Source organism: Syngnathus acus, chromosome 12 (assembly GCF_901709675.1).
Source record: "Syngnathus acus chromosome 12, fSynAcu1.2, whole genome shotgun sequence".
Taxonomy (NCBI): Eukaryota; Metazoa; Chordata; class Actinopteri; order Syngnathiformes; family Syngnathidae; genus Syngnathus; species Syngnathus acus.
The window spans coordinates 10,600,590-10,622,384 of record NC_051097.1 but is presented as its reverse complement, the minus strand read 5'-3'; the positions used below and the strand labels follow the sequence as shown (position 1 = coordinate 10,622,384).

The window sequence follows — 21,795 nt, the reverse complement described above, 5'->3', positions numbered from 1 at the left end:
GATTTTTAATGGTTTGGGTATGACGTCATTCTCAATAAAACAACTGCAGCCCACTTTGGGTCTTCCTGGCTAATTAAAAGACTTGCAGTTGCCACAACTTGATCCGAGTCAGATGTACTTGTAAGTCCATTCAAGTCCGCGGAAGCTTCCAAATCCAATCCCAATTAAGTTCCATTAAAACCAATACAGGTGGTCCACAACTCTTCCTACAATGGTGACCTGAATTTGTACGCAAGCTGTAGATGCTAACGCGCTTGTGAAATCAGAAATTATGTGCACTGCTCACCAAAAAATTGCTGTGTAAAATCTTTGAGTCAATTGCATATGAATGTGATTTTATTTTTCATAGCAAGCTGGTTTTGGTTTGCGCTCGGCGCTGATTAACAGTTTCGGAAGATTTAACATCAGGAGATTGGTTGCACGCTGGTGGTGAGGGGGGGGTGATGTCATATTTCAAACGTTCCGCTGCTGGCTCGGCATCTGTCGTGTCACACTGGCCTCTGCTACTAATTATTGGCATGCCAATAGTCCATTTTTTCCAAACCAGCGATTTTGGTTGTGACACTCCCAGGTTCGCACAATAGATTTTTTTCATGCCTTCATTCTGAGTCGCTATGCTCTTTATAGCAAGTAAGTGAGTCAGAAATCCAGAAATATCTTCTCCTGTCCCTCTCGAAATCTTTAAAACATTTACAATGCTCATTTTATTTCCCAAAGGGAAATAAGGAAATGTCAGAAAATCCAAGGAAAGTTCTTGTTGTCTCTTTGAAGATACAGTACATGCTGTGAATACACAATAGCTTTTTGATTGTATTATTTTTTTAAATCTCTGTTCTGGCCAAGTTTCCCGACTTAATGAGTTCAGGATGGCTTAACTGCAACGCATTTGCGTTCATTTTAAAAACGCAAAAGTTGGACAAGTGAACTAAAACCTCAGAACAGTTTGTCAACTTGACTTTAAGTGCTCGCAGTCACAGTAAGACAAAGCGTTGGCGCTATCATGTAGCATGCTCATCATTTCAATTTCATTCCAAACGAAAACTTTAGCATGAGTCCAGCTTTAGAAGCCCAAAAAGAAAAATTCATTTGCTAGCCATAATAATCCTTAACTATTTTCTTTCAGTTTCTCACCACAGGTGGAATGTCAATGCTAACGCCAACGGTGCAGTCCCACCGAAGCTGAACATTTCTGGCTGCACAAGTTGGCGTATCTGGTGAGTGTATTGACATTTTTACCACTGTTGAACTGTCGAGTACTTAGTGGCCAGATTTGTCAAAATGTTGGACAAAAATGTGTACGGACTGGCGGGCGACCAGTCGGGAGTTGCAATCAACTGTACGCTGCGATTTACGACACGTGGGTCGTGGGCGAGCTCGGTCACCGACGCGTCTGCGGGGGAAATACCCGTCGTCGCCACAAACCTCAAACGGGCAGCAATGTCCTTTACAGCCTCACGAAAAAAGTCAGAACAGCTCGATGCGTTCTGAACGTTTTTCATGTCTTGCTAAAGAGAACTCACCTCAAAGACTTCTTCATCAAGTATTCTGGTTCCGAACACGATAATCCCTTTGGTGTCGATGATGGGGTTGGCGGATCGGAGCAGCTTCTGGGTGGTCTTCTTTTTACAGTCCAGAATGAGGGTGATGCTCTGCTTGTGCACACTGATGGCCACTCGATGCCACCTGGATAAGAACAACAGATACGGTCCGTTCACACGCGTGCTCGGTTACAGGCCGCAGAATTTCTAGACCGAGGGACCATGTTTGTATAACGTCTAGTTTGCATTTTGATTTCTTAACGACACTAAACCTTAAGCCTCTCTTAAACCCAACTCACTAGACCAAATCCTCTAAAATAATCTCTAACTGTAACTCCTAATCAAAGCCCCAAATCCCAACACCAAACCAGTCCACCTACTTTCCGTCGGCCAGGTTGATCCCCCGGAAAAGCGGGTAGTCCTCCGGTCCGGGCTTTCCCGTGTGGTCCTCGTAGAGGAAGACGGGCGAGCGCCCCATTTCCAGTCCGACTTGCTGAATTCCCTGTTCGTTGTACACGGACAACAGGAATGACTGGCTGCCCTTTTTGGGCTTCACTGTGGCCAAGATGGAAAAGTCCTCAGGGAACACATCACCTGGAGGGGAAGTGAAGGAAAGAGGTCAGAGAACTGACATATTTTGGGTGGCGCAAACAGACGGAACAAAAAGAGGGAGGACTTGAGTATACGGAAGTGTCGGATAATCCTTCTTGGAGCAACATGAGGAAAGAATCTGATGGAGAAGCCGGAGCTACAATCGCTTGTTAAACCTCCAGAGTCTAATTAGCTGTCTTCCAAATCGCTCTTCGAAAAGTAAAAATGTGGCAGAGCTTATAAAAAGCTTTTTCATGTTGAGAAGAAAACTCCAACTATCAAATTATACAGGAATACGTAAAAATGAGTACAGTTGGTACTATCAAGACTTTTTTCCAAGCATCCGAGGAGAAGCTTGCTAGCGCTATAGAAAATGAATCAAGATGACGACTCAGGACCAGTAAGCAAGTGTTAGGGAACCAAAATAAATATAGAGTTTCTCCTCAGCAGAATGTTTCATCCTTTTGTTAGACTTGAGTGCTGGGAATCATTTTACAACCCTCCCAAAAAACGTAAAGCGCTGACGACATAAACCCTGGCGCATTAGCTTCTGTAGCTTGATTGGCTAATTTGCCTCAGCAGACATTCCGTGGCGTGGGAAGCGTGCGCTATAATTAGCGTGCCCTTTTTAAGTCGTAAAGGTAATAGAAAGGACTTCTGTTTCAGCTTTGAAACCAATCATCCGCTCCCCACGATTGATGACTGCATGTCTGCGCTCGCTCGCCGCAAACAGCTCGGCAGCCTTGTCCAACACCGTTTAGCGTCTCTGTGTCATTCGTTTTGTCGACATTTTTCAAGGATTAGGTGTCAGCGAGCTGAGTTTAATAGTTGAAAGAAGCTCTTAGCTGAGCTGGAAAAATTAATGTGATGGAGTGATGTCACTGCCGAGGCTCTTTTGGTGTAACTAAAGACTTAGACTTAGACATAGACTTAGACAGAACTTTATTGTTCTTATTTGTTTATTGTAAAGCTACAATATGTTAGCTGTTAGCATGGCTTCTAGATTGGATTGGACATCATTTACATGTTAATTACAGACATTAGCCAGGCTAGCTTGGCGCTAAGGCCAAAAAACATCTGACGCGGATGGCCCACCAATTGCTAAATCATTGCAAGAGTGGAGAGAAAAAACATTTTTTGGGGGGGGCTGGGGTTGAATGAAAAAAAATGTGGGATGACACTGCAAAGCAAAGAGGGATGTGAGACGTTGGAAAATGACGACGCTCCAGGGAAAACAGAGGGAAGATTGGAAAAGAGGCTCCAGAGCCACGTCAGCGCCATTTAACCCGCAGAAGCCCCACATGCTAGCCCAGGGGCGGCCAAAGTGCATCCCTGGGGACGCGCCACGTTCCAGTATTTACATTATCAAGAGCCCTGAAATATTTCTCTTAGATTCCATGACTTTCCCGCTTACACCTATTATAGTTAATATTAATAGTATTAATAATTATTTGATTGGTTATAATAAATAGTCATGAAAATGGATAGTTATTTAATACAAGTTTTTTGTTTGATTTTCTTAAATAATTACTTAAATAATTTTAATTAAATTAATTATAAATACAGAAAATATTTTTAGAATTTGCACACTGTTGGCTGGTTATGCAACTTCATTTAATGTAATGTTACCAACTGCACAGTTAAAATGAGCTTTTTTTTGTATCCATACTTGAAGGTTAAAAAAAAAATAGAAAAAGTTAAATTCCTCAAGACAGCTGGATTCAAAGTTCATGCTGGTTGGCTCGACATAAATAATCAATTTACGGGAGCTTATAAAAGTGCCACCCGGGGGGCAAGAAAGGAAAAAGGGAAATTGCTCTCCCACTATGTTTGGCTGTTATATCCCTGCCTTGCCGCCGTGCAGACTTAGGAAAACTTCGGGATCGACCGAGACACCTGCACAGGATTAGAGTAAAGCGAAACTCACCTGGATACAGCTGTTTGGTGGGGGCGCTTAGCTGCGCCTCTTTGGATACTCGGTAGGCCACATCGGGTCCTTGCGCCGACCGCCGATTTGAGCAGAAGCCCGTTGATTTTGTGACGCCTTCGGGTAAACTTGGAAAATCTAAAATCGTCAAGAGGTTGGCTGGTTCCGCTGCACAAAAGGAAGACAAGAAAGGCAGTTAAATATTAGTCGTCAGCTTTGTGGCCTGCAAAATATGTACGTTGCCTTGTTAGCTTAGCAACATAGCATGATTGGAAGCAATAATAGCTAATTGTAAGGTCATGAGGCTGAGCTTTATGTTTCAAATTCTCTTTTATTTCTTGTTGACACAACCACAATCGTGTTTGGACGGGGAAGCCTTTATAACATGCCGCGATTCCGAGTTCCAAACACTTGCTACCATCCCGTTCTGTGCGCCGCTAAAACCACCGCAGTCCAAAAGGTGCAATTAGCACACTTGCCCGGGCCACCAGAATACACACATCGGGTTAACCGGACCCGTACTGCACCGCCCCTGTCGTGCCAAAACCGCTCTCCTCAAACATCTGTTCCCATAAAAGTATCCACCGTGGACAGAAGACGGGGTCACTACAAGGGGGGCAGGACTAGGAGGACGGGTGAACACAGGGGACGGACGGACGGATGGACAATAGGTGGAGTTTTTACTGCACGGACGGAACAAAAGTGAGAATGCTTTTGTTCCTGCCGGAGCGTTCCCATGTGCAGGTATGACATTCTTGGGAGTCAGGCAACAAGGGACCACACACACGGAAAAACAAAAGAATGTGCACGTGAGCTGCCACAGCTGGCCGGAGAGCGTGCCGGAATCTCCCGCTTGCACACGAAACAAATTGATGCTAAATTGACAACGGAACAGGATTTTCGCTTTGTCAGCAATTTTTCATGTTGAAATATGTTTATAGCTTGTTCGATACCGCCTCCATTTTTCTCACATTGCAAATGAGAGCGACTTTTTCATAGTTTATACAAACAGAAAGTCAGTGTTGACAATTCCGAGGAGGATACATTCAGAGCGGCCGGACCTCCTAATCGGGATGTTCTCATCTGATCCGGCCCACACTTCCTGTCTTGAAGGAAGGCTCTCGTCCCCGCTCGGTAATTAAACGGCCGCGGTAGACACGGCTTTCTTTCTCAACGTGCTATTTGAGTCACGATTGTTGTCATCCCGGAGCTTTGGCTATTACCGCGTGAAAATATAGACTCTCCGCTAACAACCCTGGCTAAATATTGTCCTCGACATTCAATGATCTTATAACGGTCCAATGACTACTTTCCTCGTAGCCATAGTTTTAGCACTATCTTGTGGCCTCGTCTGGCTTTACAGGAAAAAAAAAAAAACACAGTCATCATTTTTTGAACAAGGCGTTTTTTGAAAACCACACCGTAAAATCCCCAAATAACCGAAATTTGACTGCGTCCAAGATTCAAATTGTCTGCATTAATCGCGGAACAAAGCGACGCTCGCCGGTGTCCTCAGACTGTTTTTACAAGTGAGCAGCCAGCCATCGGCTGCACTTTCCGTCTGTCCGTTAATCATCTTGGCTTTTTTTTCTCTCTGCCCTTTTAAGGGCACAATGAGCTTGTGGCCGGCGACTTCATGCCCGCCGTGACGCAGCTGGAATCATCATCAGCGACCTCTTAACCTCTGTTTTCAAGGGTGCGGGGGAACTGGAACTTGTTGCATGATATGACAAAAAGTGCACAAAAATACAAGTGAGTTTTTCCGCCAAAAAAAAAACTGAACTTATCCTTCACACAGACGTCAACTTATTAGTTTAGCGACAACAAATGAAGCAATAACAACAGCTCAATAACACGCAGCGGGGCAACCAGTCGATGCTAACCGAATCACGACCTGCAGCCGCGCCGACCCGCCTGCGCTAATCCCGTCAAGATCGTCGGGGAAGCAATCCATCGGGATGGCGCTGATGCCTTACTTGATAACCTGGCGGCGAGTAGTTAGTGGTAACCCCATAGAAATGCTTTGTCTATAAAATGTATATACGCAAAAGTATCTGCGGCCGAATACTTTTGCCACCTCTGCCCGCGGCGCTTCCATCCATCAACCTCAGCTTTACATTTCTCAATCCAATTTCCCCCGTTTCCTCGGCGTACAATCGGGCCTTTTTTGCACCCTGGCGGATGTAAAACCCCTCAGCGAGGTCACGGGGAGGTGAGCCAAGCGGCCAAGGTGTGACCATAACACAATGGCGCTTTCTCAGCACGAAGGACCACCGAAAAGAAGCCGAGACGCGTCCGCGGGTAAACACGAGCGAGACACACGGCGTCATTCATCGGCATGGGAAGCCGCGGCCACCACATCCCAAGCTGTCAGTCGCCACCTTGTTAAGATGTGATGTTTACCCACTTAGTGCAAGCACCTTGGGGACCACCACCTTTGGGCCCACCTACTAAAAACATCCCTGACGTCCAAGAGGTTTCCCCTCGCAGGCACGCTAGCCGTTTCCGTTTGTTGATGCGACGTAGCAAAAATCGAGCTTTCTGACGACTCAGCAGTTTTTCACAGGACTTTTTGCAACTTGTTTTCAAGCGTCAGCAGAGTTTATAGCGGACAGGCAATTTGACACTTTTCAAATATGAAGCATCGAAGCTTTATGCGTATATCATTCACTCGCCCCACCACCATTTTTTTCCACCTTTTTATTCTTTGAACAGTAGCTTGGGATCCATAATCCAGGTCTCGGCTCGGTGCCAAATGTGTGGTGGATCCCATTCCCCCGTCTTTTTTTTTTTCCACCACACACACACACACGCAGATACAATCATTGTCGACTCTTCAGACGGCACTGTTTCTTGGAGAGGAGAGGAGGGAGGGAGGGAGGTGAGCTGCAATCGTGAAATTTCATGGTGGGAAGGAGATTAACATTCCTCTTTCACTGCCCCTCTTCCTCCTCCTTCTCCTGATGGGCACGGACCCTCGCCGAAGTGAGGCCGGCCAAACGCCCGGCCAGCCGGCTCTCCAGGCGCGCATGCTTGACCTGGCTCCGAGGACAAGCAAGCGCTAATTAGCAGCCACATTTTCGGAGCCGAGCTCCGAAAACAAGAATGCCCAGTAAAAGATTGTCCTCCCCCCAAATGAGAGCGCAACACCGCTCACGGTTCTCCCTGGCGATGTCAATACGCCATGTTAGCGCCTGTCATAAGCTTGTAAGCTAACCGCATCGTATTGCGAGACACGCTAGCGTTAGCACCGACCTTTAGCATGTGACCAGACGTGAGAACAAGCATTACGTCTGCTAGATTGGGCTCATTACCCATGCACACGCATGAATCGCATGGACATCCTGTTGAGTCCAGTCAAAGTGTCCACACAACACACAAAAAGCCACGAGACGGTTCTTAACGTGAACTTGATATAATTTTCGCTCCCTTAAGAGCCTTCTATGTCGTCTAAATTTCAACATCATGTAAATAACTAGCTAGTTAGCTAGGCCTCGTTCTTGTTAAGAATTGAATGGATCAAAATGAAACTCTTGGTGACCGAAAGCTAAAGAGTTGACTTGAGTCCAAGTCTTCATCTCTGCCATGTTGCCAGGAGGCTGGTAAACATCAAGACACAAAATACTCTTCCGATAGCCACACCTGGCAACAAAAACAACAACAACAAGACCCACGACCAATCAGAGAGAGACCACATCAATTGGGGAACGACACACCAAGGATTTATAACTGAAGAAGATCCACTTGCTTGCTAATCCACCAACATTTGGGTCTGTGGTGTTCCTCCCCACCCACCACATTAGAAACAAAACATATTTCTCCGAATATGTCTGTGAGCAAATTTACATAAACGCTCCCCACTCTGATTTCCTCCACGCCCAATTTACCACGAGACACAACCAGGATCAATGTCCAAGACCTTTTATTAAGACACCCGGGAACTGTTTGAAATGTAACCAAAAAATGTCGTTAATTCCCGCTTCCCATCAGGTGGGAGCCGACTATAACCGCCATTAAGAGTCCTTACGCTGAGGCTCGCGGTCCGAAAGATGAACCGCATGCCATTTTGGAGTATTTTTCAAGGACTCTCTGACTTGCTCCTTCTCTTTCGCTCTGTGTGTGTGTCTCATTGCTTTAGCAGAGCTCCAGATGGTTTACTTCACAGCGCCGATGATATAAATCAGTCCACCCCTAACTAGAACGGAAAAACTGACTCAATGCGCTGCTCTTTTTTTCCCCCTCACACTAGAAAGCACAAAGAGGGCTCAAGAATAATCGTTTACTTTTCAAGACACCAAATTTAAGTGGGATTCCTTCCGCTGCAACTTAACAAAATAATTACTCGATTATTATAGACAGTCGTCAATTACTTTGATATTCGATTCGTTGTCGATTCATTCATTAATTGTTGGTTGCTTTCTCCGAAATCACGACAGATAAGGCTACAAGTATTCGCTGAGTTGGCTGAAGATCCGGGGCCACTTTCAAGTCACGCCCACATCCCCACACCTTGTCAAAGCCAAAAGGTAAGCAGAGCTGCGTTAGGTTTTATTAGTTACACTGACAATTGTTCTGATTGTTCCAACCCGAAGTATAACTTTCCTCCTGTCAATATTCACACATCTTAACTAGCTCAGGCAGAACGAAAACAGCAGCTATTATTCCATCGTAGCCCGTCCAAATTAAATTATGTTCAAGCGGCGACGATTGTATTTCATCTGGTTGGAAATGAAAAGGCAGAAAAAGTGCTTAGCTGGAGTTTTCTTGCGGCCCAAACTGCGGATAAGCTCGGCCCGGGGATGCGAGCTCGGAAAGGATGACTCATGCGCTGATTATAATACCCTCATTACGCTTTAAAAAAAACAACAGTTTTCTTGTGAGCGGACTACAATTCCCAAATGAGCCGAGGACATTCTTGTCCCCGTGAACTGTAACCCGAAACCGAAACGACGGAGCTTTTGTGCTCCCTGCGGCACATCCCGGCCCGATCGGGGGGGGGGGGGTGTAGTTTGACACACAGAGCGCCATTCAGCACTTTCAAACAATCAGCTTTAATTACGACGACATCTAATAGGCGGGATATACAGTGCAGGATGCGGTGAAGAATGAAGTGTTTGTGTGCCACTAAAGTGTGGTGATGTGTTGGGGGGGTAGATCAAAATCTTGTTGGGCGTATTTTGTTTTCGTTCACATGTAACTAGCAAGTCACAATAGCGTATAGAATTTAGCTAGCTAGCATTGATTCCGTGCTCATATGTTGCGAAAACTTTCTTTACACAGGTTGCGTGTTTTGTCTTCATATGTAGCTAGCAAGGCACAATAGCATTAAGAACTTAGCTAAAACTAGCTAGCATTGATTTTGTGCTCAAATGTTGCTCGCAAGGCATAATAGCGTACAGAATTTAGCGAAAACTAGCTAGCATTGATTCCGTGCTCAAATGTTGCGAAAACTGTCTTTGCGCAGATTGCAGGTTATTTCTTTGTGCTCTTTCTGAAATGCCATAAGATTGTCACCAGATGGCGCCAAAGCTCTGTTTAAACAGGGAAGTAGTGCAGTAATTTCCCCGGAATCTTTTCATATTCAAGAACTAGCGACCGAAACGACAACACGACTACCCTACGCCAAACGAATTCTTAACGATCAACTAGCCAGGGCAAACGGGGATGCGATGATTTCTAAAGGCTCCCACTTCCAAAAGAAGACACAAACAGTCAACCTGCAGACTTATTTTATTGATCAATTCCGCATGAATTTTTTTAACGATTAGTTATGTGTCTTAGTCATTTATTACGCCCAACCCTAAACGTGATAATAGATTTGTTTTTCAAAGTTGCCGCTCCTAAAAAGTAATGAGTAAATATTTTTTGTTGGTTCCGGACATGATCAATCCACACGTGTTTTTAACGATCAATGCATAAACTTCAATCAACAACTTTGCTCATTGCCTATCACTTTCAACGGAAACACGTGTTCAATTATTGTAAGTCTCATTAGGAAGTCAACAACAAGGCAACTCGTTAAAATCTACAGAGAGTCAATCGCTTTTAAACAACTTGAAAGTGCCTGGAGGAAGAAAAAAAAAAACAGCACACAACACATGTATTTGAATTCTGCAATTAAGAACACGTGTGATGGCGGCCCCAAAGAAAAAGCATCTTTTAATGACCTTGAACGTGGACGTGCTATCTAAAATTCAGCTGAGAGGCTGCAGATGTTATTCCATTTGGAATTTTCTCGGAGGAAAAAAAAAAGCGTCCGCAAGAATGGTGTATTTTCTTTTCAGTGGGGGGGCTGGGGGGGGGGGGGGCTGCAATTCTTTTTTTTCCACCGAGAATCGGGAAGAAAACATCTGGAAGACATTTTTCCTGGCTTTTCCGAGGCTTTAGCAGACGATCCAGTGGAAGCGTATCAAATCCAGATGTGGCGGCCAACTTTTCTGATGTTGATTTTTTTCTCTCTCTTTCTTCGAATGAAACAAAATAAGGTATTGATGGATCCTGGATGTATGTTCTTACACCGACCGCCTTGTGTCGCCACCGCCGCCTCCTTTAGGCCAAATCCGTCCTTGTTTTCACAGGGACGTGCTATTCCATGAATGTTATTACAGATTGATCTGGCCAAACAGTACATAAAAAAGAAAAAAATTCAATTGGAACAAACAATGGCAGTGTTAGCATGTGAGCGGCTAACCCCAAAACTCTCAACATGCTATTAGCTCTGCTAGGATGCGTTTAGCAATTGGTTTCATGAATGCATCTAGATCTGCTACGACTCTATTAATTTGTACCGTCAATATTGGGCCTAGCGTTAGCATGTTAGCCGCTAACCCTAAAACTGGAGGCTGGTTTTGTCTTTTCTACCATCATTTGCAAAGTGAAGTAAAAGTGAAGGCGCTAATGACTCTCCGGTGTTTCATTTAGCACTACGAAACTAGCATCAATTTTCTGATAACCTGGTGCTGACATGCTAATAATCAACGCCAAAGATAAACCAATGGAGCGGTCGCACCATTAGCACAACGCGGCAATGCTCCACCTGTTGGACCACCAAGAGTGGCGAGCTGGATGCTAATAATACATGCGGGCCAGACCCCCTTTGACCCCACATGGCAAGTGGCTTTGTGGGACCCCTCCAGTTTGCGTCCATCTCAGCTGACTGGTGTCTGGCAGTCTGTATTTGGGCCCCCAGGGATTCAGATCTGGAATATCAGACCCTGTGGCAGATGTGCTGTCCACAACTAATGATGAGGACCCCTGCCTTAATTTAGGCACGTTACTAGTTTGATCATCAAATAGCGATTCACTTCTTTCATTTAAACGGCAAATATTTTACACTCTCTTATTGGCTGTCTGTATATCGACCAGGCTGAGTAGTTTCGCTCTATATTAAATTCAATGTCTTTTTTTTTTCCATATTTTAGTGTATATTCATGCTGCCGTTATTGATCTTTGCCGTAAATTTTGGTTTGGCTGTGTGAACCACTATACCACCAAACTATCAATACCCTGCTTTAAGTGATATCAATATATCATTAATGATACTACATGCAGGAAAATCATCTATGTGAACCACTACGCTCCCACCATCTTGATATTCGTTAGCTTTGCCACTTATTAGATTCCAGTAAGCTATTCGCATGTCTTTCCTTACAGTTTAGTCATTTGACTTTTTTTGTCGCTCGATGGTGTAAGACTTTAAGTCCAAATCAGATATGTGAGCCACAAGAGCGCCACCGCCCTACTTTAAGTGATGTGTCCATTCTGCGCTCATCCCATCAATAGCAGCTGAGCGCTCACCAGTCCATTGGGCCACTTGGCAGGAAAATCAGCTATGTCAACCACCACACCTCTTGTCGACTCTTAAACGTCTTCACTATTTGAAAGAAAAGAAAAAAAAAATCCTAGAAACCTCCAAAAGTCCTTGTATCGGCGTAATGACGACACGCCATTGTGAATTACTCGACTGTCCCAGCTTTGTTTTGGCCCTGGAAAAGCTTTTTTCCACCATGCAAAAAAAAAAAAGTGGACTCAAAGTGGCATCCAAACATGCTTTAAAATGGAGAGAGCTTTTTTTGAGTGACAGTCAGCCAGCCGAGTGACTTTGCACAACTTTTAAACTGCGTGCGTAAAGTTTCTGCAGCTCAAAAACAACCACAAAAGGATTGATGGTCTTTTTTTTTTTTTTGCATCCTACCTGAACTCGCTGGCGATGTGACGAAAAGCAAAATGACAAGCAGGGAGACCAGAGGGTCCCTTAACCTCCGTTTAACTTTCCATCTGATGGGGGTATCCATGGCCGCCTGCCTTGAGTGCACCACGGCGCTTCGCAGCTCAACTCAAGTCGGACCCGCGGCCGCTTGTGATCGCAAAAAAAGAGAAGGAAGAAAGAAAAAAAAGATGGGGAACGGGGGAGGAATTGTGTTGATGGCGGGGAGGGGTGGGGGGCTTTCAAGCAGCCATAAGGGTCCCAAGCTTTTCGTGGGGGGATCCTCCGGACTGGACACGCCGCCTGTCCCGCTCAGATGCTGCGCTCCTCTGAGGCGCCTCCAGCCGTCACTTTGCGCCCCCCCCCTTCCAAAAAAAAAAAAATATCCACACACCCACCACCACGGGCTGTCAATCAGCAGGCGGCTTGCACGTTTTAGGCAAATCAGAGCCTGTTATTGGGCAAAGGGGAGCGTTGGGGAGGGCAGCTGGGAGGGGAAAAGTGCAAGGGAAAGTTTCACGCCTACAATTCCTGCACTTGGAATTCCAGAGAAAAAAAGGAAAAGAGAAGGGGAGGGGTGGCGGGGGCAGGAAAAGTCATTCCTGAAGTAGGAATGGATTCATATAAAAAGACAATGTTACATGCTTGCAAACGTAACACAAGTGAATTCTTCTGTTCCAGTCATCCATCATCAAACTTTTATGAACTTTATTGGCAAATGTTTCATTCACATTTAAGGGCCAATAAACAATCCCAATAAATTCCCCTTTGTAATATTGTAAATAGAACTTGCATGCCAATCCATCACCATCATAAACAAGGTCGTCACCGTAGCAACCGTGACGCAGGGTGAAATAAGTCTCTTCTGTCAAGTGCTTTTATGGCTTGCACACAAAAGTTTTGTCAAACATGGCCCGCACGTGACAACCAACGAGCAGTCAGCCTTGGGGGCAACTAAAAGCGGGTGTCCAGATGCTGTCTAGAAAAACTCAAGCAGGCAAAAAAAGGCTTCATCTGAGGTTACGCCAGGCCCTTAAGCGCACGCGACTCCGCTGTTAGCGACCTCCTTCTAATTTGCAGCCTTTCACCCAGCAAGGACCGCCAAAGCCAAAACGTGGTCAAGTGGGCTCCAACCCTCTACTTAGTCGCCCAAAACCTGACCATTTGTTTGACCAAGTCGTGTTGCCTGACAACCGGTGCCGTTCTTCTAGCCCAGCGTCATTTTAAATGATAGCATGGCTTCACTCCCTTACAAGCAGCCGTGTCCAATTTTTTAATGTAGCATAGCATCGTTGCCTGTGGTCGTCTGCATACGTCAAGAATCAACAGGCTCGCAATTTTAAGGACGATCAAGAATATCACCGAGTCATAACTTGTTTCATCTGCAAACGTTGCCGTTAGCCGGTTAAGCAAAACACTAATGTTAGCTAGCAACGTACCGAAGGACACCCGAGGAACGAAATAGAGTAGAAGGGAAGATTGATGGGCTGCAATTATCGAATGTCTCCGGGTCAAATAGTTGCCGTCTTTTGACTGTTGCTGTTCTGCATCGTACGTGTCAGATTGTCAACTTTGAACAAGCCGTTGCACATAACAGCTGTCGTCTTGTGCCAATAAATGAAAGTCACTCGTGACCCTGCGCTGTCGAGAGCAACGCTGGCCGTGTCCTGCTTTTGCTAAACGTTGTTTCCATACTTGACGTGCTGCGATTTCATCGTTTAGTGTCTGAAAGGATGCATTATTGAAGAAAATCAAACACGTCAGCAAAGGCAACTGGACTGTTGATTATGTAAATGCCCGACAAAATAACGAGCCTCTGAAAATATGCGTCGTTGTCTTGTCTTGCCTCACACGGCACGAAATGAACAAATCTCTCATCGGTAGAGAAAAAATAGACGTCGTCTCAAACACGTTTCATCGAGATATGCATTTTTTTTTGATTGAGCGTGCCAAAGATCAGGAACCAAACGCTGGACGAGAAGCGACATGAAGCGACGCCTCCAGTGCTAAAAATACATTTATCACTCTATAACTCACAGTAAACTTTTTTTTTTTAATTATTTCAAGCCAATTAAAGCCGGGACAAAGAGCGACGAGCCACCGTTTAAACTGTCGGCCCTAACCGCCAAAAATGACGGCGTCAGACGTAGCCGCGGTTGTCGTATAAAGGCGGCTAACTTTTTACAAGCTATGTGCCTTATTTTCTGTGTCATTGTAAGCCTTTGACATTTGTTGAAGTTGAGCAGTTGTCGTGTTGAAGTTAAACAGGGTCCGCTTGCGAGCGGGCCGGGCCTCCTTTCACACGTGCTAATCAAAACACACACAAGCGACGTCGCCCTACTTGACGCGTTGTCGTCAAGTCAGCGGCTGCCGCTTATCGACTGGCTGCTGAAGGCCGCTTCGCAAAATTTGAAGCCAGAAGCCATGAGAAAGGAAAATTCTTGTTTTCTTTTGACTCATTGCACAAAAAAACGGACGGATTCCCAGAGAAACGTTCCGGCACGTGAGCGATACACAGAAATGGGACGACGTCACGCGTCTGTGAGTCATTCCGTCGTCTGTCCAACTTGGGTTTTAGGCACCGCAGGCTGGCCGACTCAGCGCATGTTGTTCACTCTTTCCAGAGTTTCCTGCGCAGCCCGCAATGTGTCACCCGCAAAAAGTCTGACCAGGAGACGAAATCTAGGGCGACTCCGCAATCTCCTTCCGGATAATGTCTGCGGGCTCGTTTTGGAGCCATTGTTTCATGCGTGCGGTCGACGTGGAGCATGTATCTGGGAGCGATTAGGCACTAGCTAACACGTTAGCATGGGATGATAATAATTAGTATCTCATGCTAACGTGCTACCTAGGGTTAGGTTTTGTTGGAATGCCGTTGGAGCGAATCGTGTCGTGACTCTCGGGCGTCTCCACGTTACGACGATACAGTTTGTTCATTTGGTCTTGTTGTGAGGCGGTCCGTAACGCATTCTTAGTCTCCTCCCGCTCGGCCGGCCCGACTGCGGCCGGCACCTTGAATGTTTCAATGAAGAAGAGCTGCGTGCCACATGGGCTCCACCGCTCCAGACGTTGAGGTCAGCAAGTGCGGGCACGGCCTCAAAGCGGGGTTACGGCTTCAAAGCTGCTTTTCCGATGAGGAGCAGGCCTTCACGTTTGCGACAATTGTCTGGGCTGAGAAAAAAAACTTTATGAGAGAGCGTCACATTATTCTCAGTGATCTGTTCAACTCTATCTGACCTACATACTCGGTAATGGTTTTACCTTCAGGGAATATATACAAGGTAGCTAACAATCGGCACTATTGTACAGTGGAAAAGTTTGAGCGAGGCGGCGTGGGAGGTGAACTCGCACTTTCCACAAGCTCAGAGAAAGAAAGAAAAAAAAAATCATTAATGCAAGCACAGTGGCAGAGCAGAAACGGCATCAAATGGTGAGCTCAGCCGATAAAATTGAAGAATGACATCAGCAATTTTCCTGCACCATTGCACATTTCACGAATGACGGCCTTTCCAAAACACGACTGACGTTAAGCGTGAGGCGTTTTGAAGATGTTCAACGCGTAACCAACGGCCGAGACTTGCGCATCAATCACAAAGGAGCCCGCGAGTACTTTCATGCGTTTACATTTTCATATTTAGTCGGCGGTCGAAAATAATAGTCAACTTGAATTCATCAAGAAGTGTTTTGAAATTACATCAATGGCCATAAATGTAACATTTTCCTTTTTTGTTACATTTTTCCTCATAGTCATACTTGCCAAAACATTCCAATTATTTTGTTGTCAAAAAAAACATTACGACTTTCTCCGATAACTTTACAACTTTTCACAAGTTGTTAGTTTATAAGTTTATGTGTTATGACCAGCAAAGTGGTGCCGTCCGACTCGTCTTTAATTCATCGATTCCACTTTTAGTCTGCACTCAAATTCAACATCTGCTCCGAACGTGTTGCCGCAATCGGGGAGGAAGGGAAGGGAAGAGAAAATTGCGTGCGGGATCTCCGGTGAAGGGAGTCTGAATGGAAAAGACACCAGAGCCCTGGAGGAGAACATAAATCCGGAGATGACGCTCTAAAAACAGAAGACGTGGACCAAGCCAGGCAGCGACTATACTCACTCGCTCGCTTCAAAGAACAAAGCTCGCGAGGGCGGATCCAGACACGCTAGCCCTTTTGCTATCTTGCTTCATTTTACGCTGAGTCAGCATTTGAAATCAACTTCTAGAAAAAAGACGGAATCATCCAGAAAAGCCCTTCACCATGTTTCCTAGCACCATGTGCAATCTCCCGCTGTTCTCAGCTGCTGCGCCAACTTGGGTTGGCGGCGTCTTAGCAGAAACACGTCGGACTTTGGGTTCACTGAGGGCGCTCGAATCATAAAATCAAGTGTTGGATCCCAGCTGAGGAAGGCCAGATCATAGTTGGGTTGCATTCTAACACGTTCTGGTCCACCAAGTGATTGGATGGGTGCTTGTGGGACTTGTCAAGAAGAAAGATAACTGATCCTACCTTAAACCTAATCCCCATCCAACTGACCTCTCCGAAAAAGAATTTCTGCGGCATTCCATTTTATTGGTCAAAGACGAGACGACGGAGATTGTTTTAGCAGAGGCAGGACGTCTAGCGGAAGGACAGACGGCTCGCATATTTTCTTTTGGGCCGTGAAAATATCAAGCCGGCATAGCAGTTGTTGGTGATATCGCAATTTGTGGGAGGATTTCCCCGAGTTTACTCATCCCAGATGGCGCGGGAGATTAGCGGATGAACTTGAAAGACTGCACACCGCAATCCTTTTAACGATGATGATGACAAGTTTGTTTATCATGACATCTCGACTCTTGTCTTAAGCGTAAAACGAGACCTCAGCCCAACCCGGCCCATATCTTAATCTTTCCGCTGGTACCCGTCCCCAACGTGTCATTGTTGAATAATAGTTCTTTGAACAGGGGCGGAACAAACCGAGTGGAATTAGGAGGCGCCTATCCCGCTCCTCCTTCCTGCTTCTCCTTGCAGGCGGCCCCTCCCATCCTGCAGATTTTCTATAGTCATGTCATCGCGGCAACATATGTTCTGTTCACGTGGGGGTCCGCAGGGAGGCTGAGGGCTGCGCGGTGCTGCACGCTGCGGTGCAGCAGCCGATCCCTCCATCATCCCCACGTTATCGTTGACGCTCCTTTTCCCTCGCCTTGTTTGCTTTTTCTCGAAACAAGGCGAGTAAAATGCGTGCTCTTTATTTTTTTGCGGTTGATTTTTGAACACAAGTTCTCAACAACTGCTGCGCATTTGCTCGGCGTGGTGACTTTCCAGCGAATTCCGTTGGCCAGGCTCCTCTTCCCCCTGCTCCGCCTGCCTCGTGTTCTCACAGCTCAGCTTGCACGTTTTCTCTCCTTTTTTTTTTCCTTTTTCTCCTTTCTCCTCCTTTCTTTCCCCCCCTCGCACCTCCTTGAGCGCAATGCAAACATGTTACAATGCGACTCGGGTTCTCTCAAATTGGGCCATAAAACAAGGAACAATAAAAGAGAGAAAATGACTGGAAAAGCTCACTGAGACAACCAACTTGTGGTTTGTCTTCTCGCTTATCGCTAACGGTTAGCAGCTAGCCTGGCAGAGAAATCCATTTACTTTAGACTACTTTAGTTCAACCCAGTTGTAGGCGCTAATCTCCTGCTAATAGTTAGCTAATAGTTAGCAGTTGACTTTGGGGGACGCCTTTAAGTCCGTACTCTGGCCTCCGGGACGAGAAACAGACAAGGGTCGGAATGTAAACAGCAGCAATTGATAAAAGTATTTTTCTCATGACAGCCACTCTCCTCTTGAAAATTGGTTGGCTAATTGCGGAAAGGTTACTCGTACGTGGATGGTGTCAAGCCTTTAGCTTGAGGATAAACACTAACAATGGCGCTCATTGATCTGTATTTTCATATTGTCCCATTTAGCAGCTAAACGAGCACTCAGCCAGTCCCACCCCTCAATTTTTCAGCGCCACGTGTTTCTAGTTGGGCATTGTTTGATCTGATTGGTCGCGGACGAAAATACTTTTCGTACTTCCACTTCAGGTCAATCAGAGTGTCAGAGTGGTGGGTTGGGAGGGGTCCGGTGGTCTTGTTCACAAAATGTCGGCGAAAGACATTCGAACCCACTCGCAGGAACGTTTACGTGGTGCTTAATACCAAGGACATCCCGACGCACCATAATTAGGAAAATCAGGACCAGGAAAATGACTGGAAGTGGAGCCTGAGGTTAGCTAATAGTTAGCAGTTGACTTTGGGTCAGCTGATTGGCTGGCTGCTGTGGATGTTTTCCATTCAACGCTTTGAGGGTGAGTCATTCTTGCAAAGCGGGACCACCTCCTCATGAGGACCCCTCCTCCTCTCCTCTGATTCACACTTTGCCGGATGCCACTAAATCCTCTATATCTTGAGTGATGTAACTCAAGCAGTAACTTGCGGGTCAGTGCAATACATTGGCATTTTAAAATAAACTCCTTAAGTGAAAGTGACAACTTTCCTAAATGTCGTTCTCGCTCAAGTTTCTCTAGAAACTTCTTTCCACCAACCCAGCCATCAGTTGGCCTGACACAAACACACACACACACACAGATGCGCCTCCGGCTGGCCGGGTGGGCCCGCTGTTTACTGACACAACAGGAAACGTCAACAATTCAGCTTTGTAACTGCGCCTGTGCATCCTTCTTCTTGGTCTCCTTGCCTTCAGCTGCCCAAGTTATCAATTGTCCTGAAAATGAATTCCCAGTCTTTCCGGCAACAGTGATGGTTGGATCAGAACCAGGCTCTAGTGCATCCATGACACCGTTGGCAAGCAGATATTTTCCAGCTTCCTCCAGTCCGGTTTTCCTTTTTGCTCCGGTGATAAATCACACGCATGAATACAATCGTTTGTCTCAAAGAATCTCTTTGGGAAGAATGTTTGGAATGTGAAAACCATCGTGAGATCCCAACCTGTCGAGGAAACGCTTGACATTGATTTCTAAAAGCGCGCAGCCCGGTGTTCTTTTTTTTTTCTTGTATAAATTATGATGATTTGTTTGTGAACAGGATTTAGCCGCTCCATCTGTTTCCGAAACACTTTTTGGGAAGGATGAGAAGAACATTTGCTTGAGATCTTGACATCGGTGTAGAGCCAGAATTGATTTTTAAAAGCCTTTGCTAGTCAAATATCATTTTCTTGTGATTTATGAATTGCGATGCTAAAATAATCGAATCTGTGCTACGTGACACCAAACTAATCCATGACTTCATGATGTTGGACCCGCTTTGCTGCTGTTCTGTGCGTTTTACACCGTCCAGACATTCACAATGTTTTTCCATTGCGCTCCTCCTCCCGTTCCATCCATGCCTTCCTCCTGACTCGTTTAGGTGGCTCCATGATGGTGGGAAAAGGAAGCACCCCCTAGTTCCCGCTCTCTACGCTAACGTCTTCCCCGTCTGGATTGCATATTCTTTCCACTGCGGTCGGCCTCCCGGGTCCAAGCAGAACCAGACCACCCCTCCCCAACCCAACGACGGCCATGACGCGGTGGCTGACCGAATCACACTTTCCAACCACTTCCTTCTTCCCTCCCGTTTGTCTTTCATCAGGTGAGCTACGTAAGAGTTAAACGTAAACACATGTGGCGGCCGCCGCTACCAGTAACGTGAGTCTTTCCATTCCAGACGCTGCGTTCGGTCGGCTCTGCCAGGCAAAACACGCTGCTGATGCTGATGCTGATGAAGGGGAGGACGGCCGATGTGCTCGAGATGGAACAGCCACGTGACTTCAACTTTTTGGACGCTCGTGGACACCGTACAAAGAAGCCGAGTTTGGACAATTTACAGAGCAGATGAGAAGAAGGTCAGTGAATATCTCCAACCCCCTGCCTAAAACTCAATCAAGCTAGCCAATCCCTAAATCCGAGCCAAAGCTAAAGCCTTCACTTTGATGACACACTTTTTCCCTGGCTGGGACTCTAACGTCGTCACCCAGCCTCCGTTATCGCTGATACGGACGGACCCAGACGCTGACGCATCCCCGCAGCTGCTTTGTGGGGGGAAAAAGCGTGTTCACGGGCACAGAACAGGAACAAGCGCTCTGGAGTCTGACGGGATGCATTTGGACGTGTTGCGGTGGCACATGCACAGCCTTCTTTAATCGTTAGCAGCTGATGGAGGCATAAAAAGGGCCTTCTTCGAGACAGGCTTGGAGAGAGAGAGAGAGAGAGAGAGAGAGAGAGAGAGAGAGAGAGAAAGAGCTCCAACACGTTGCAGTTGCGAAACACTTTGGAAACAGGCGATTTCAAGGTGTTGTATATCAGCTCAAGTGCCATGAGCTCATCCTCATGGAAATGGGGATCATGATTTGAGGCGCGGGGTGGGGGGTCTCCAGCAACAAGCTTTCCAATGACAAGCTGAGTCAGCAGGTAATGGCATAGTGTTGCCTTCTTGTTGGAGCTCATTTCTTGACTTCCCCTCAACCAAAGGCAAAGCCTCCAAATCTTCTACCTCTCTCTGATCCTGTTGCGCTTCCAACAAAAATAGGTTCATTTGGACTCATTTCCATCAGCCAACCCAAAGCCAACATTGCACAGTATGCATTGAGATATTTATGATGATTATTGCATCTTAAATCTCGCATGATGTTCTCCTAGCTCATCTCCTGGCGGCAGCTCCAAGCCAGAATCCGTCCACATTGGAGAAGAAGTCAACTTTTTTTTCTGCTGTTGGGAGGAAAGCCCTCCGGGGGGGGGGGGGGGTCTTTTCAGACTCAAGTGTTTGAGGGTGGGTAAGTGATTCATGAAGAATGGGCTCATACATAGGAAGAGTGTAGATTGGACGAGGAAGAAGACGATGAGTCAGCAGGATGACGACAGAGGTCCGTGCAGGTCCGCGGGGCCCGCAGGAGAGCCCGGCACAGCTCATCACGCCAAGAACATCCCCGGCACACGTGTCCGACGCAGCTTTGGCCCTTTTTTATTTATATATACATTTTTTTGTTTGCGGGTGAGAATGGAAACCAGACGGTGAAAAGAAAGTGAGAGGTCGCCCGGAATGTTTGTTTGTTTCAACATAGAAGACAAACATCTGGCAAACACATTCCGTCATCCAGCCCCCTCTTCGCCAAGCCTCCCCTCTGTTACCTCCTCGCCCCCCTCCTCTGGAAATTGAAGCTCTTTAACTTTTTTTTCTCTCTTTAATTCCGTTGAGTGTACTCGCATGGGAAAGACGTTGAACACAAAGTCTCATTGTTCCAATCTTTTTTTTACTCAAAAAATAAATGACGGGATTTCACATGCTTCAGGAAAGAAAGTATTGCATCCTAGTGGTGAGGTGGAGAAACAGGTAACCTGTTTCTTTCTTGTGTATTCAATGATGACTGAGACATTATGTAAATGAGCCACGTATCATTCAGAATAAGATGAAGTCAAAGTTTTCAAATTTATAAAATGTGTATCAAACTGGTAAAAGCAACCATTGCCAAGTATAGTGAAAAGGAAGATGAATGCAGAGTAATACTGACACCTAGTGGCAGCTCAATGCTCT

At 46.0% G+C, this 21,795-nt stretch overlaps 1 protein-coding gene and 1 long non-coding RNA gene across 7 annotated transcripts in view; one reads left to right on the top strand and one right to left on the bottom strand.

The window, feature by feature from the left end:
- Window positions 1–12,609, bottom strand: part of col5a1 (procollagen, type V, alpha 1) — a 38,546-nt gene extending 25,937 nt beyond the window's left edge. For both annotated transcript variants that reach the window (XM_037265119.1, XM_037265120.1), the window contains exons 1-4: window positions 12,251–12,609; window positions 4,057–4,224; window positions 1,919–2,132; window positions 1,521–1,683 (exon numbers count right to left, since the gene is read on the bottom strand). In XM_037265119.1, the coding sequence (XP_037121014.1) occupies window positions 1,521–1,683; window positions 1,919–2,132; window positions 4,057–4,224; window positions 12,251–12,350 (645 nt within the window). In that variant the 5' untranslated portion in view covers window positions 12,351–12,609. The remainder of the gene's footprint in view (window positions 1–1,520; window positions 1,684–1,918; window positions 2,133–4,056; window positions 4,225–12,250) is intronic.
- LOC119131108 lies at window positions 1,117–21,593 on the top strand. 5 transcript variants are annotated; one of them, XR_005099583.1, is made up of 6 exons: window positions 1,117–1,214; window positions 8,493–8,582; window positions 15,216–15,336; window positions 18,974–19,107; window positions 19,636–19,857; window positions 19,933–21,593. It is a non-coding gene; the product is annotated as an uncharacterized LOC119131108 (long non-coding RNA). The 5 variants fall into 5 exon arrangements; XR_005099584.1 differs by lacking the exon at window positions 18,974–19,107; XR_005099582.1 differs by lacking the exons at window positions 15,216–15,336; window positions 18,974–19,107 and adding an exon at window positions 5,664–5,808 and having other exon boundaries at window positions 1,123–1,214.
- Window positions 21,594–21,795: the final 202 nt, after the last annotated feature.